General features: G+C 41.9%; 1 protein-coding gene across 1 annotated transcript in view; it reads right to left on the bottom strand.

Moving 5' to 3' along the window:
- Window positions 1-17,413, bottom strand: part of rtkna (rhotekin a) — a 37,592-nt gene extending 20,179 nt beyond the window's left edge. Inside the window, exon 1 of the mRNA XM_079689088.1 lies at window positions 17,008-17,413. Within this exon, the coding sequence (XP_079545214.1) occupies window positions 17,008-17,031 (24 nt within the window). The 5' untranslated portion in view covers window positions 17,032-17,413. The remainder of the gene's footprint in view (window positions 1-17,007) is intronic.
- Window positions 17,414-17,651: the final 238 nt, after the last annotated feature.

Genomic DNA, 17,651 nt, shown 5'->3' on the forward strand with positions numbered 1-17,651 from the left:
TTTGGTCACAAGCTTCTCCAACCTTTAAGCTTCAGTACAGCAGCATGCCCAAAAAAGATGGAGAATGATGTGTACAGTCGACTTGGAACCCAAATGTTGGTTAAAATAAATGGTGAGTAGTGTTCAACAGCAGTGTGCAGGGTTTCCTTAATCTATTCAGCAAATGTTTTCAAATCTGCGTGCCTAAACCCAAAAAAAGTGTAGTAAAATTAAATGATTGTCTTAATCTGATTGCTTTGTATTTGGTTGCATGCAAATATTGCCAATGTATAACTGGAAATATGTATTTATTTCTCTTTATTTTCACTTTAAACTATTATGTTAATTTTGCACTGAGGTTCATCACAATCTGAGAAAAAATCCAGGACCTTATCAATTATTTAATTCACACATAAAAATGGGTTTTAAAACTGTGGATAATTCATAATCTACACAATTTACTTCTCTAATTTACATATATTATATATACGTTATATTGTGATAAACGCCCTGTATCAGGATGTATGATGTGGCTATAATGCCCAGCCCCGCTTCACACACTAATACATGTTCTAACCCCCTCTGTATGACACACAGCACATGCATAATGCCAATGCAACCTTTCAGCAGGTCATTTGATGCCTCAGTGGAGACCAGATGGTCACTTCCTGTCACCTCTCTGTCCCCGTCTGTCTGTGTGTGTGTGTTGATCCTCACTTGTGTTTCTTTGGGTGTGATCTCAGTGACACCACCAACACACACAGCTACACAAACACACACACACACACACATGCTGGTTTGGGGATTTGACGCCGCTGCAGATGGTGTGTAATGGCTTGTTTACGATGTGTTGTTCTGCATGAGTAGGCTTCCCTGTACTGCACACTGACCCCTCGACCTCTGACCTCTATCCCTGAGCAGACCAGACGGCTGCAGCTCGGGCTCGGTCCACAGGGTGAGGTTTAACACAGAAATGAGGATGTACGCCGGCTGTGTACAATAGGGTGGTGCAGGGATGAGTGTTGCTAGGCTACACTCGACAAAAAGCAATCCGATTTTTCAATTGGATTTCGTTACATTGCAGAAAATAAGCTCTGTATCAAACAAACCTTTATGATGCTTACAGTACATGTTTTGTTCAGCAGGATAATCTCCACATATTACCACCACTTTATGACTTAGTAAAAAGCTAACGTGAGGCTATAAAGGAACAACATCATGGTCACAAGACTACACGTCGCCATCGCTAAGCTAAAGGCGGCTAATTGTTTGGAGTGATGACGTTTAGTGGTCTCATTTAGTCACTTGTAAGCAAACTTAGTTTTTGAGACACAGAGAAGCATCAGACGTTCATCAGTGGGGTATTTATTTTCCTCAGCTTGTGTTAACAGCTGACCTTTTTCTAGGCCTCTTAACAGGGCCGTTCCTCCCTACAGGCCGATCATGCAGACTGCGTGAGGCCTCACCTTGCGGAGGGGGCCTCAACTGAGCCGATAATGCAGGGCACGTATGCGCAGAGGGCCTCATTATATAACTTTGCGCGGGGCCTCATGTTGGCCAGGGACGTCCCTGCCTCTAAACAACAACACGTTCGGAAGCTGTTGACTTAGAGAAAAGGGAAGTGATACAATGCTAATTCCCCGGTTTTAGGACTCATTCCTGCACCACTCTATGGCATGCTGCACCTTTCAACATGTTGCTCTGATAATGCATCCTGCAGCTAAAGGCTAGTTCCTCGAACCACTATAAAACCATGGCACCTTTTCTTATTTGCTGAATCTGAGGTTGTTCTTCTTTTCAATCTGCCTGCAGCTGACTGGCTTGAACATAAACTTGTTGGAGGGATGGAGTGAAAGAGGATAACTGTAGAGAACAACAACAGCAGGACTCAAACACACCCTGACACAGAGGGAAAAGTCTGGCCAAATCACACACACACACACACACACACACACACACACACACACACACACACACACACACACACACACACACACACACACACACACACACACACACACACACACACACACACACACACACACACACACACACACACACACACACACACACACACACACACACACACACACACACACACACACACACACACACACACACACACACACACATTCCTGACCACTCCCAATGCGTCGGGACTTCTCTGACCAAACTGCCGGCTTTCAATTAGCTAGCCACAACTATGTGCCTCGCCTTCCTTTCCAACCTCTTCCGCTACTTTCCCTCCCTCTCACTCTCTCTCTCAGACACCCAGAGGATGGAGAGGTCGAGAGTGCAAGAAAGAGTTTGAGTTAAATGGATAGAGAAAGAAAAAATCAATGGCAAATAAGCTGAGAGAGGGTTAGAGGATGAGAGAAAATGAAAAGTGAGAATGAAGATACAAGTAGAGGAACGAATGGATAGAATATAAATGTAAGGATGAAGTTGTGAGATAATTATGGGATGTGAGGGGAGAAAGTCACTCATGCCCTCAGACACTTCAAAAAGCACAGATTAAAAGAAATTGCTGGACAGTTCTATATTTAAGTACTTGCATTTTACTTTAGTATTTCCATTTGATCCTACTTCATACTTCTACTCCACTAACATTTGGAAGCATTGTACTTTCTAATAGGGCTGCTTGATTATGGCAAAAATCATAATCTCGATTATTTGGGTCAATAATTGTAATTGCGATTATTAAATGCGATTATTCATTGACTTTGAAAGCATCCATTTATTGTACTTTAAAACAAATAATAATTTAAACTTTTTAACTGTTGAATTATACGTTCAGGGTAATCAACTGAAAAACCAATACAAAATAAAATAAAATAAATTATACATTCATATCGACATTTAAATAAATAATATCAAAATAATAAATACCAATACACAAGATCAACAAACATGTTGCAGTGAACTGTCACAACTTGAAAACTCCTTAACATATAGCCAACATTTTTGGTAAAACATATTCAACATATTCCACTCAGTTAAACATTAAAGGCTGGCCCACCGTCAGCAGTACAGGAAATAAATGTTGAACTACAATTTAAGACCAAATAAAAATGTTTTGGCCACCATGGCAAATGCTGGTAGGGCTGCTCATGTCATCTCTTAAATATGTTTTTCTCGAAACTAGGGCTGCTCGATTATGGCAAAAATCATAATCTCAAATATTTGGGTCAATAACTGATATCACGATTATTAAAAACGATTATCCATTTACTTTGAAAACATCAATTTATTGGAGAAAAAAATGTGAATAGTATGTTTTTAACAGTTGATTACCCTGAACTTTAACTATAACTCAACTGAAAAAACAATAAAAAAAAAATGAATCCAAAAAAAGAAATTATTATTATAATAATAAAAAAATTATCGTTTTATTTCTATTACGTTGTTTTCGTAATCGTTGCAAGCCATAATCGTAATCAAGATTAAAATACGATTAATTGAGCAGCCCTACTTCCAAATCACTACATTTATTTGACAAGATTATTTACTTTACCGTTTCATATAAATCAATATAACATGTAAATCTTTTATCAATTATAATGTTATAGATTAAGATGCCTGGAGTCAGTAAAGTCAGCTCCTCTACCGGCTCCAAAATGTAAATGATTATTATCAAATGAATGCATCAAAAATTATAATCCAAATATATAATAAAATGTATTTCTAAAATGGCCATTCTGCATAAATACTACTTTTATTGGTTGTACCTCAGTATATTTGGATGCCAGTACTTTAGTAATTTTGAATGCCAGACTTTAAGTTAACATTTGATTGAAGAGAAAAAGCGGAATACTTCTTCCAACGACATAGCCATGGAGATCCAACACATTGCGTGAATATCAGGGCGAAAACAGGCAACCCGCTCTAAAACAATGATCTAATTCATCAAACAACGTCCCTACAGTGTCTGGGAGTCCAGCTGCTGCTGGGCACAACAACAGTGAAGGGAACTGGTACTGGTCAGAGAATACAGAAAGAGAGGAGGAAGGGAGGGTGGAGAGAAACAGTAACTGGGTGGAGTGTTTCAATTCGCCTTTTACGACAGCAAGTCTGGCCTCAGAGCAGTGTGTTCAGTGCCAGGACAGACTTAACACACACTCTCACACGGCAACATGTGCCTGTGTGCGCCGGTGTAGGTGCCAACATGCTGATGTCATTATTGAGGTGTTCCTCTAGAGTTTCAGCCATGGTCTTACCAATAATCTTACATTTATTTGCTTACAATAGAGACTGATTCGGCTCTGCTTGCCTGGAAAACTGTGCGAGTGCTTGTTGTGCACATGTGCTTGTGTGTGCGAGCGTGTGTCCAAATGACTTTGCAGCCAGCTGTTCTCACACAAAGCCAGTGTGTTTCAGTGCAGCTGGGACCCAGCGCACAGGGCGGAGCCGGAGCACAACGCGCTAAACAGAGAAATAATATGCATGGGTCCTAAATGGTGTTTTCTATACAGGCAGGAGGATATGACAGAATATGCACGCAAACAAGTGCATGCAAGGGAATCTGTGTGTGCGCACATTTCTGTTGCAAGTGCATTGTTCTTTTGGCGGAAGGCACTAAGGAGAGCAACTGAGGAGTGCATTTTAGGCTATAAAACAAATTGTTTAGAGCTACGAGGGAGCACGGGGAGCTTAGAGTCTGCCAAGTAGTGATCACTTCAGCAATTTATGGGCTCACTAAAGCTTGATGGCTCTTACACGGCTCTGCACACTCAGCCTAATACACCGGGTCGGCATTATCATATAGTAGCAGAGTGGGACCCGGGAGAAGCAGCAACTAATTTAAAGGCGATGTGTAGGTGATAATAACAGGAAGAGTGTGAGCACCTGGCTGTACAGTATATCTCCTGCATGACTGTGTGTGGTCTCTCAACACGTCTGGAGTGTATAGATTTATGAAACACTGCACACAGTTTCCAGAGCACACTCATAAATAACTGTGGGTTGGAAAAAAAGGATACATTTCAACTTCAGGGTAGTTTATTATGAATAACAACAGCACACACACTGTTAACAGCAGGACCCCCTCCTGTTCCTCTTCCATCTCACCTCTTAAGGAACAAACTGGGCTGCATTTAAGGTCTCAACTCCAAAAAACTGGAGAGTAAATCAACCCTGACTTGTGGAGTTCAAATACAACACGATATTACATTCTTCAGTATCGAAAGCCCCCGTAACAGGCACTCTGTTTTAAACCTGTGATAGAAATAATTGCATTTTTGAGCTGTTCTGGCAGTTTTTAGGTGCAGAAATCTATGACTTCTGATGAGAAAGGAGACAGAGAAGGGCGAGAGCGGTCTCCAGCTTCCTTTCCCAATCAAGCCGTAATGGAGAATCCCTAATGAGAGTAATTGGCCGACTGTCTGGAGCTGAACGAGGCATTTAATGAATTAAGAATCACACACACAGCATACGGTAACTTCATCAGTGAACTTTACTGGCAGGGTGTTGTGCACCGCAGGCCTGGAGCACAACCACGGACTATTACACCAGTCGATACTGTATTATTAACTGATTAGATGGCTTTTCCTGTAAGCCAGAAGCCCGTACAGAGCAAGAGGGTTTAGGACAGGCACGGGTATGAAGCAGGTCTTTCTAAGCTCCTGATCAAAGCCTGCTGCGATCTCTCTCAATGAGAACAGTCTGCTGGTGCGTGGGGAGATAGAGTAAAGTGGGTTTAATGATATTAAAAGATACACACGAAGCAAAAAGCATTGACGGGACATTGTAATCTACTCTTGGCTGACTTTACATGTCTTTTTCTAGCACATATAGTGACGGTCTGAAGAGAGTGTTATTCTGTGAAGGGAAGTCGGTCGTGTTGCTGTGAGGGACTGAATATATAAAAAAATATATATCCAAAAATATAACCTGGTGTGGGCATTTATTAAACTTGAGCACAGGACACGGCCTCAATCTTGTGCGCACAGTCACCAGGCACAAGGATCTCATACACACCAGCCCACTAACAGACAGGGAAACAGAGCCTAAATACACACACACACCCTAATCAACTGACAAGACATAGGTGAGGGGGGAGGAGACAACACAGGGCACCAGGTGCACACAATCAGCAACAGACATGGGGAAAGGGGAACATTTTTTAAGAATAAAACTAGGAAACAGAGACAGACAAACTAGCTACATAAATTACATATATTCCCCTGCTTCCTGTGCAATGTTTTTAGTGCTATATTACCCGTAACGGAGGCCGAGATCTATGGGCCCAGAGATCACCTCCGTCCACCTCTCTTCCAAGAACCTCTCTGTGTGCGTATGTGTCATGTTGACTGACAGCTCTCAGTATGACAAGCTACCTCACACCTCTGGTGGGTGTGGGTGAGGAGAGGGAGGAGGGGAGGAGGGGAGGGAACACGACAGGCTTCAGATTCGATCTCCGCCATGCGTACAGCCCAAATGTTTGCAGGCTTTTTCACATGTCTGCCTGTGACTTACAGCAGTAACTTGTACTTAAACTAAAAACAAATACATCAAAACACAAACACACAATTCAAACTGCTACAGGCTGCAGGGATACATCCAATGTCCAGGCAACAATGTGGTTTGTGCATTTTATTCCAACAATCCAATTAATTTGACCTCTTTTTCCGCATGAAAAACGATTGCCCTTTTTTGCTGCAGAATCCAACCTCCACCTGTCTAACATCACATCCCTGAATCAACCAGCCCAAATCACAATGTGCATGAAGCTGCACTCAAATTAAAAGCATAAAAAGTAGCTTAAATAATTACTTTAATTATGATTAAATCACTACATACAAAAACTGAAAAAAAACTATGAAATAATAGAAAAACAATGAACAGTGTCAGCAGGCCTGGTTGTGTACATGGTTTCCAGTTTTCCCAGTGACACTTAAAGGCAACAACTCCTACGCTGCACACATGCACACAAATTCCACTGACATGTAACCCTGCAGCACAAACACTGCATTTTGACAGAACGGGGCGAATATCTGGAAAGACAAATGTCAGAGGAGGAGCAGCTTAAGGGACAAAGGGAGGCCAAGAGGTCACAGAGCCACAGCCCCCCCCCCCCCCGATGGAGAGTAGCATCCCTGCTGGGCTCCGTACAATTAAGCTCCCTTTCATCGCCAGTGGGGTGAGGGGAGGCTGTCGTTATCTCACCACCACAAGCCCTTCCACACTCGCTGTGCAACACACTGGTACACATTTGCAAAGCTCTTGTTAGTTGACTTCGGCAAATAAAGGCACCCGAACCCCCCCCCCCCCCCCCCACCCCCACCCCCGCTGAGGAACAGTTTCACCAGCCTCACACAGTTTCAGTGGCACACAGAAAATGTTGGTCTCAGTAATCCGAGGCTTTCCTGCCTGTCTGAATCAGGATGAGGAAATCGGGGCTAATTAGCTCAGCCGGCCTAACTAGCAATAAAGCTGCCAAATTGTCCTGCCTGTTGTCTCCCCCCCCCCTCCCCCCCACTCTCTCTGTGTGCCACACTACACACACAGAGAGAGGTGAAGATCAGTGCAGGGCATGTGGGGTTAAGACCCTATTAATGCGTTTCAATCTGAAGGTGCCTTACTCTCCTCAGTTTTAGCCTTTTTTCACACTGCAAGATGCTCTTTAAACTTGGTAGATTATGATTTAAAAGACACTTCTCTTGTGGTGTAGCATTGACGGGCCACAACGAGCTTTTACACACCCTTTACATATGATCGCCATGTGATAAAACTTGTTTCTAACGATCCTACTTCCAATGGTTTTGTTGTTTGCCTGCATCAAAAGTGTATTTAAATCATAAAATGGACTGGTGTATATCTAGTGTAGCAGCGTATCTGTGGTGCTGACCTCAAGTCTGCCAAGACCATTTTAATACATTTCTACATGATAATGTGAATATAATTCAACATAAACATTTCCTAATTTATTTCCATTTCCATTTCCAGAATTGCAATATAAACCAAAATAGTCGCAATTTTGTTATTTATTCCAATTTGTGCAGCCCAACTTGCCAGCTGCCATGCAACTTGTAAGGAGGCGGAAGAGATTTGAAATATTCATAATCTATCTGGAAATGTTAGATTAAACATGAAACTGATCAAAGTTCCCATATCAATACTTCAGGCCATTCTTTTTCAAACTTGCAGCATCACTAGCAAAGCGTTTACACCGTGCAGATGGTCAGTATGTTTCTGTGTTCGTGTCCACCTCTCTATGTCCTCTCTCCATAATTCAATGATGTGTATTGCAACTAGGCTCCTGTAGAGATAAAAGCAATCAGACAAAGTTGTTTACAGAGACAAAGTTGTTTACAGCTTCTATTGTCTTAATCAATTCTTGCAATCCATGTAAATGTCTGCCTGTCTCTCTCTTATATCCACTGTGCTCTATAAGACCCATTTCTAGCCAAAAGCTCAGCAGTTGAAGCTGCTTTTATTGCTCTCTATTATTCATTACGGTTGCCTTATTTAGAATGTATGGCCAAATGTGTATATATGATCACATGTGCTGCCCCCACGTGAGAACCGTTAGAGGAGGGGAGGTGCGGCACGGTGATGCGGTGTGTATCTCTGTCCTTGAATAACGATCGACCGGTGAGAGAAGGCGGTTAATTATAATATTCATGAAGCTGCAGGACTTCTGAGCCGAGTTGAAGAACGGCGGATATGACTGATCTGACCTCAGCCTTCTGCCCTCAGGACAACAAGACGGGGACAGATGAGGGACGACCAGAGGGAGGGTCTACTGTACGTAGGGTTGGGGGGTAACGGAGAACATGTCATGGGACTGTATTCCCTTACAGTCAGATTGAAAAAGACGTAATAAGATAACTGCTACGTGTATTAAAAATGGTGATAATGATAGTAGGATTACAATGTTACGAAACATGTTTAAATAAAGTTACGAAGCACATGCACACATTACAACACTTCACAGGGCTCACAATGAAAAGGGAAACAAGTGTCGAGTGAAACAATAATCTTCCAGGTTATCATTATGGTCTCTAGTTTAAGAAATCTGAGACATCTGAGATTGCTACGGACTCGAAGAAGAAGTTCAAGAAAGGCTCTCAGTGGGCGGAATTTGCTTTGTGGTTCTCACTTTCTTTGGTTCACTTTATTCAGAAGGTGATCCTATATGTTCATAAAGTATTCCGGGTGAGCTTACCTGTGTGCATTAAACTCAAATGGAGCATTTCCAGTTAGCTCAGAGTTTATTTTTGCACTGCGTTGTGTGTGGTCATGTGTTTAATTACTGTGCTATAAACTACTGCCTGAATATGCTTAATGAAAGGCAGGTTGTTTTTTTTTTTTTTTTTTTTTTTTTTTTTTAAATCGCTTAGCTAATCTCAAATTGTCTTCCTTTTTAAGTTTGAATGACTCAGTTGTCTTACATAAAACACTTAAGTACTGATATATATTTTCTTTTGTATTTATTGGCAATGCAATGGAGTATATTTAGAAAGTCACCGCCCCAATCAGTGTGGGTGAGTTGGGGGATTCTTATTCATGTACTGCACTTTGACATAAACAATATCAAACAAAGTCTTGAAAGTTGATCTGTAATGTAAGACTGCTTTATCTGAGGGACAGCTTTACAGCCTTGGTATTTATTAATGGCTGCCATCAATTAAAACCTGACATATAAAACAGCAGTATTCTTTTCAATGCTCTGATTAATGACAGTCATATTATTGTCATGGGGAACACATGTAAGGGGAGATTCACTCGCAGTCCCTGAATCTGTGACTTTGGTTACACCCCTTCTGGCACTTTAAAGCACTTACAGCCTGCTCTAGTTACTAATGGTTCACATTAACCCTTTGAGCCCCTGTGTGTGTATGAACTGTACATTTATTCAAGGATGTGTACAAGCATGGGTGAGAGAGACAGTGAGGGGATGCGTTAGTGGGAGAAGGGGCAAGTGAGTTTGAGAAGCAAACAGAGAAGAGAGGGAATGTAATTAATTGCAGAAAATGTGTGTGTGTGTGTGTGTGTGTGTGTGTGTGTGTGTGTGTGTGTGTGTGTGTGTGTGTGTGTGTGTGTGTGTGTGTGTGTGTGTGTGTGTGTGTGTGTGTGTGTGTGTGGTTCTTATCTCGGTCCTCCAGAACAACTTGGGGAGCCACATTTACATATACACAACCTTCTGTCATTCACAACCCCATCACATATCTACACACTGATACCGCACAGATAAATAAGACATATTTATTCAACTACAGCAGAACAATGTACAGCTGCTACTGTATCTGCCGGCATTGAATGCACCATAAAAAGTCTGACATGAACAGAACACACATTGTTTTTACACAATTGCAATCAATCACCATTTGTCTTTCCTCAACCGTGAGGGAATTAGAAACATTCATCTACAAAGGAAAATAAACCTAAAAACCATTTAAAGGTGGGGTATGTCATTTTGGAGAAACCAGCTCGAGTGCGCTAGAATTTGAAAGTACACAACCGGAAAAAATCTGCCACTTCCTTCAGACTTCCTTACAGAGCCCCTCCTCCAACACACACGAACGCGCACATGACCCATAGGCGCGTTCACACCGGAGTACTTTTTCCCCCGTACTTTTCCAGTTTAGTTCCGTTAGTACCCCTTATGTCGCGTTCACACCAAAAAGAGTACTTAGTGCCGGGAACTTTTACCCCCATTTTTAGTGCCTGCTAGAGAGGTGGTACCAAAAAAGTACCAATTTCTATTGGCTGGGCGAATTGAAAACCACGTCCCGTAAAACTCTGAAAGTTTTGTGAAGCCGCCATTGTATTTGTGGCATTAGCATTATTAGCATTAGCCCCGCGCACCAACGGAGAGAGAATGGAGGTGAGGAGGTGTCGGCGTTCTGGAGATTTACTCGGAAGGCTTCAGTAGAAGCTGCTGGGAGTCCCAGCAGCTTCTACTGAAGCCAGTCCCCAACTCCGGGGACTTCCGGCCGGGGACTTCGGGTGGCAGTATACGCCGTGAAGTGGTTTGCGGCCTGACAGTAAACCCAAAGCAGAAGAAGACGAAGTGACGTCAGTGGCTCATTTGCGTAATCTTCCCTCAGGGACTTATTCCGGTGTGAACGCGATTGGTACTTAGTGCCAGCACTAAGTGCGGCAAAGTACTTCGTGTGAAAGCGGCTAATGAGGGCACGAGATGGAAGGCTGACAGGCAGGTAGGCCTTCCAGTTATTTTAGCCGGGCCGGCTCAGATGATTGGTCGTGCTTTTTACAGCGCCACGGCTTCCACAGATTTTTTTATGTATCTATTGTCAAAGCATTTAATATATTCATTGCTCAGGATGTTAAGAGCATTCCATGCATTCCATGGAATATAACAAAAAGTGTTTCTGAAATAAATTACACCTACCTTTAAGCCATTACACAGCCAATTTTGAAGTACGTCTGATCATGTCATCATACCATTGATCAATTTGATCAACAGAAAATATTTATTGGATATTATCTTCAGCCGTGTTCTTTGAGCTGTAGTTAATATGAATTATTTTGATTATGTTCATTTGGTCGTGGATCTTAAATGTAGTTCACTGTCCCTCGTGGGTTAAGATGCTGTTTCAAGCAGCCAAGAAATACATTTTTAAAAAGTAGGTCAAAATACTCAATTATAATATTGTCTTTGAAAATTCTGATTAAAATAAATATGAATAACTTTCCAATCCACGCATAAAAGCTGGGTATACATATTCCTGATTGTCAGTCGTAAGACAAATATTAGGTGTTCACTTGTAAATCAATTTAATATATTAGAAAGGTTTTTTATTTATTGTATATTTGGAGATTCGTTTTCTATTTGCACACAATTTTTTTCAAATTTGTATTTGTGAAAGATGTTTTACATTCACAGATCAGCATACAAGGATTGTGGCCCTATTCACACAAACGATATTGAGACAAATCGACCTCCATGAGTTAAGCATTCTTTAAAAATACTGGCTCAGTCGGTCTAAAAATATCAGAACCGGCACATGTCGGTCAAGTTTTTCCAGAGCGGAACGACACAGTCACGGCTCAGTGTGGAGGTATTTATGGAGGCTCTACTTCAGTCAGTCAGTCATTACACACACACACACACACACACACACACACACACACACACACACACACACACACACACACACACACACACACACACACACACACACACACACACACACACACACACACACACACACACACACACACACACACACACACACACACACACACACACACACACACACACACACACACACACACACACACAAATACCCAAGTAAATGTGTTTCATTGTGAACAGCAGCAGACCATGTTGGAATGAAAATGGATTCGCACCACACCCCTCTCACATTCTCTTACTAAGCTATTCTCTGTCCTCCGTCACACACACCCCTCTGTCTGCATCCTTTAACCCCAACCAACAGCGCGGTGTCATGTGAGCCGAATCATGTGTGTGGATGTGTGTGTGAGGGAGTTTGAAAGCTATGTCTATGGTATTATTAATATCGATTCTACTCAGCCTTGTCAGCTTTTAATAGGGGTCATGGGAGGAGGATAGATATTTCCACAGATGTAGTTTGTGAATGTGGGCAGATTTTGTGGCTTCAAAAGAGCAATTCCACTAAACAAACATAACCTAATCATAGATTGACAGCGTGGTTACAATAAGCGGATAACTTGCTCACTTACACACAACAGGTAGCAGGAGCCTGTCGAGCAGCACAGTATACATGAGTGACAGCTCAGCATCTGCTGCCATGGAGACATGACAGATAGACGAGGCTCTGATGGAGATCGGCTGCCAGCAGCTCTGCATTAGCCGCTTGTCTGATTATCCGTCTGCGGGACAGAGTGCTCTCCTCCATAACCATCAATCCCTTCACAATCTCCCTCTGCATCGCCAGGCCATCACTCCTCTCTAATGGTCCGCCTGTCTGTTTACCTGTCCTCTGTTTGCCATCAAACTCCTGTCCTCAGCCAGTCAATTCAGCATCATAAGGATACGCCATGAAAACGTTACGATACAATAATAATTTATTTTTAGATCAAGTCGCACATTGGTCTTACATTACAGAGGCTCCAGTTGTGAAATCAACAAGGGCATATATGACAAGATAAAAGGGAAGACCCATGTTAAAGGGGTTCTATTACGCTTTTTGTGTGTTATATTGTTTTTTGTGCATGTACATGGTCTGCAAAGGCTAAACTCACTGTGTTCTCTCTCCAGATGAAGTTTCTCTCCCCCCCCCTGCCTGCAACGCCTCCATTTGACTCCTTTGTTCACTTCTGTTACATTGTGACATCACTATGTAACACTCACACTTCTATTGGATAAAGCTCCAACACCCTTGTACGTGATACAAGGTGTACGGGACATCTCTAAGCGGTTGACCAATCACAACACAGCCGCACAGCTAACTGATCAGAGCAGACTGGGCTCTGGTTTCAGACAGAGGGTGAAAAGAGGTGCTGCAGCACAGGCAGTAAAATATAGAACTTTTGGAACATTAAGGCATACTTTATTAAGTTCCCTGTATCTCCGCCTATCTTTGATGGCCACGATTCACTGGTCAGAACAAGGTTGGGGTTTTGAGACAATGTTGTTGGACGCCCTCAATATGTTATGGGAGGTAGGGCTGCTCAATTAATCGCATTTGAATCGCGATTACGATTATGGCTTGCAACGATTACGAAAACAGCTTCATCGAAATAAAACGATTATTTTATTATTGTTATTATTATATTATATATATATATATATATATATATATATATATATATATATATATATATATATATATAGTTGAATTATACTTAAAGTTCAGGGTAATCAACTGTTAAAAACATACTGTTCAAATGTTTTTTCTCCAATAAATTCATGTTTTCAAAGGATAATCGTTTTTTAATAATCGTGATATCAATTATTGACCCAGTGGAGTGAGTGGAATATGTTTTACCAAAAATGTTGGCTATATGTTAAGGAGTTTTCAGGTTGTGACAGTTCACAGCAACATGTTTGTTGATCTTGTTTATTGGTATTTATTATTTTGATATTATTTATTTAAATGTAGATATGAATGTATAATTTATTTTATTTTGTATTGGTTTTTCAGTTGATTACCCTGAACGTATAATTCAACAGTTAAAAAGTTCAAATTATTATTTGTATTTGTTTTAAAGTACAATAAATGGATGTTTTCAAAGTCAATGAATAACCGCAATTACAATTATGGACCCAAATAATCGAGATTATGATTTTTGCCATAATCGAGCAGCCCTAACGGGAGGTTGATTAAGTAAACGATGCATAAAAACACATGCTGTCCCATTAACACACAGATTTGTCTTCTCTCTGCGACACACTCTTTCTTTGGACCCCCTCTCTTCTCTTTCAGTTTTTAGGCATGCCAGGACAAACCCATCGAGAACTCAGCCTGCCACAACACTTGCTTCTGAAAGGAGAGTAATAGGACAGAGCATTACCGAGAGAGCTCTGCCACGGCATGTCAGGAAGAGACTTGAACTGAAGTTGAATCATGAAGCTAGAAGCTGAAAGAAGAAGAGGAGGACTAAAGCTGGAAGAGACATATTTAGAAACCGCCAATGAGGGGAAGAGAGTGTATGAATAGTTGTTATTTGAAGGATCTATAATTGGGTGGGCGATAAGGCAATACTGTGGCGGCTCAAGGTATAAGTGGCTCATTTTTCACACTACTCCTAGACAACTGGTTCAAGGACACACACACAAAACAAAGTCCAATTCCCTCCTCCTGCACAGCTGCCGTAATGGCGTACAGTACTCGGAGTAATGACTTCCAGTTCCTCCTGTGTTTCCTAGGCTGAGGAAGCCCTACCTATCTCAGTGCCAGCATCTGGCTCCGGGGAAAAAGAAACGGACAATATCAGCAGAGCAAACAGAATGACCTCTGCTGCAAACACACAGCGGCAAAGAGCAGGGCAGAGCGATGTGAAAACACACGTGACTGCAGAGGTGAGCGAAGGCTGCGGAGGGAAGAGGAGGAGGAGACAGATAGAAGCAGAGGAGACACTCGAGATGCCTCTCCAGATAGATATGTGGAGAAAGACAGAAATCTAGGTGGACGGACAGAGACATGACTGCAGAAAGCTTCTCTGCAGTAAGTGCTTATTGATTGCTACGGGCCGGAGGATTCCTTGGCCAGCGAACTGACACAGGATGCTGACTCTTCTCCTTACTCGTATAATTGCAAACGCAATGAAAAGCACAAGTGGAAATGCATTTACCGTAAAACAAGACCGGTTTAACTACAGCATATTATGAATACAGTAAAAGCTGCATTAAAAAGCATCGGGAAGACGATGTTGAGGATGATATTGTCTCACTGAGGAGGAGCATTGTTACAACAGTGACCTTTTCACTACTAATGATCAGCTGTGGTTGTCACAGTGGTAGGGCAAACATGAACACACACACACACACACACATTCTGAGATCTCCATGCACCATACACACAGACACACACAGACAGAAGTGCAGGAGTGGAAAGATCACATCTGTCTCGCTTGTTCAATCTCTGACTGATGCTGATGCAGGTGACCTTTTAAATCAACATGAGGCTTAAATCTCAGCCAGAGCTCTCTCTCTCACATCAGGAAGCAGCCTGTCATTAAGGAAAGGGAAGGCAATCAACAGACAGAGCTACAGCCAGTTTAGCTAATCTGCGCATGGGTAGAGTTTCAAAGATCTTAGAAAAGTTGATTATAGGAAGTGGTCAGCGCTGCCCGTTTGTCCCGCAAATGTGATCAAACTGAGAAAGTGAACTGCTTGTCACACACACTCAGGATATCTAACCACTGTTCTTAAGGGTTTAATGTGTTGAGGTCAATATGTTTTGTTAGCTGACATTTCTTTTCAGCACTTTTCTGTGGTTTGGCATGCATGTGTTTTAGTGGAAAGCAATGCAAACTGCTTCTTGAAATAGAAATATGACTGCATGATGACCGACTCTGAGCTAAACATGTGAAAACCAATCTATTGCTGTGGTATACTGTAAATGCATAATAATCCCACATGGAAAGGTCTTCTTTTCTGCAGTCTTCAGTTTAAGTGTAGCTATTTTTGTGCTGCCAATTCAAGGCGTTCAGGAAAGATGTACTCACAAGAGAGGAGACAGGGGGTGACTGGGAGATGGAAGTCATTATTGCAGCAATATTCCACAGTGTCACATTGTTCCAACCATGCAGGCCGGGTGATATGTGCATTCTGACAACATGCAATTGAAGGCAACTCTCCCTCTAGTAATGAAACCAGCAACCCACTGTCATAGCACTAAGAGAGTGAGTTATTTAAGGTGGCACAATCAATAGGTGTCATTATTGAAATGGGTCAGTGGTCCCATAGGAATGTGCCTGTCCCCTGATGTAAAAGGGCACACCTGCCAATCATGGACAATTTGGGAAAACCAGACTGCGTTGAAAAATCATGCATTTTAAAACAAAATGTGATTATCAGTGCAAATCCTTAACTTTAAGAAAATGACATAACATATTTTCCAAATCTGTATGTACCACTCTGCAATTCGGCACATATATTACGCAACAATTAAACAACTTTCGCCTGGTAAATTCACATTTAAACGGGTTCATCCATTATTAAATCAACATTGCCAGCGTTAAGTGTGAACAGATTCTAAAAGTTGGAACTCTATTGATAAAATCGGCTGCTAAATGTAGCTGTAAGACGAATTAATCATCATATTTGATGGATTTAAAACAGGTCTTCATTAGTTCAAACCAAGAATGCACCTAAGAGATAAACACGTCAACTTTAAAATGTCGGAGTTTTCAGTAGCGTCTTTCCAAACAAAAATAAACAACATGTTAACGGAGTAGACTTGAAACAGTCAATAGAAGATCCAATGAGATGTCTCCAAATCTGTCAGCCTGCGTGATCTGATAGTGACAAATGAACCCGAAGTGTGACCTGAACTCGGTCACAGCTGACTTTCATTTTCCATTTCATCACAAGCATAAACTCCATTGAATCTTTTTGAAACAACATCTTACCATTTGGTTCTTTGAGTTGTTCATCCTATCCAAAGAGGAGCCCTTCGCTTTCCAACTCTCCAAAACTGGCAGCAGGAGAGCTTTACGCAACACGACGGTCCGTTAAATGACTCACACACACACACCCCTGAAACACCTCAACTCAGATTTTCCCTTTCAGGAACATCCATTTATAGGTTAAATGAAAAGATCCGTGGAAAATACGAAAATAGCCGATTCTTAACCTCAGAAGTTGTTACGGATCCGCGCAGAAAACGACACAGCACACACTCCCGTTGATCTGGGATCGATAGCGGTCATGTGTTTCAGCCCCTGTGTGTGTCTTCATTGTCATCATTGTCGTCGTCCTATAGCTCCAATAGGGATTCACACAACCAGCACACGGGAGCATAAAGACTGGACCAACCGAGAGCCGATCCTGAGGAGGAGGAGGATGTGTGCGCGTGTGTGTTGCCTAAGTGTGTGTGCGTGTGCGCGCGGGTAGCTGCGATCAAGCAGAGCAAAGGGAACTGTCATTTACGCAGTGGCTCTCAGCTGTGTCCAGGGTCCTTGAGAAAATTCCCAGGAGTGTTGGCATGCAGCAATTTTATGAAGTGTCACCCCACTGCCATTCAGTACAGTGAATTATGTTGGGAGAAGTACTG

The sequence above is a fragment of the Notothenia rossii genome (genome assembly GCF_949606895.1).
Source record: "Notothenia rossii genome assembly, chromosome: 6".
Classification (NCBI taxonomy): Eukaryota; Metazoa; Chordata; class Actinopteri; order Perciformes; family Nototheniidae; genus Notothenia; species Notothenia rossii.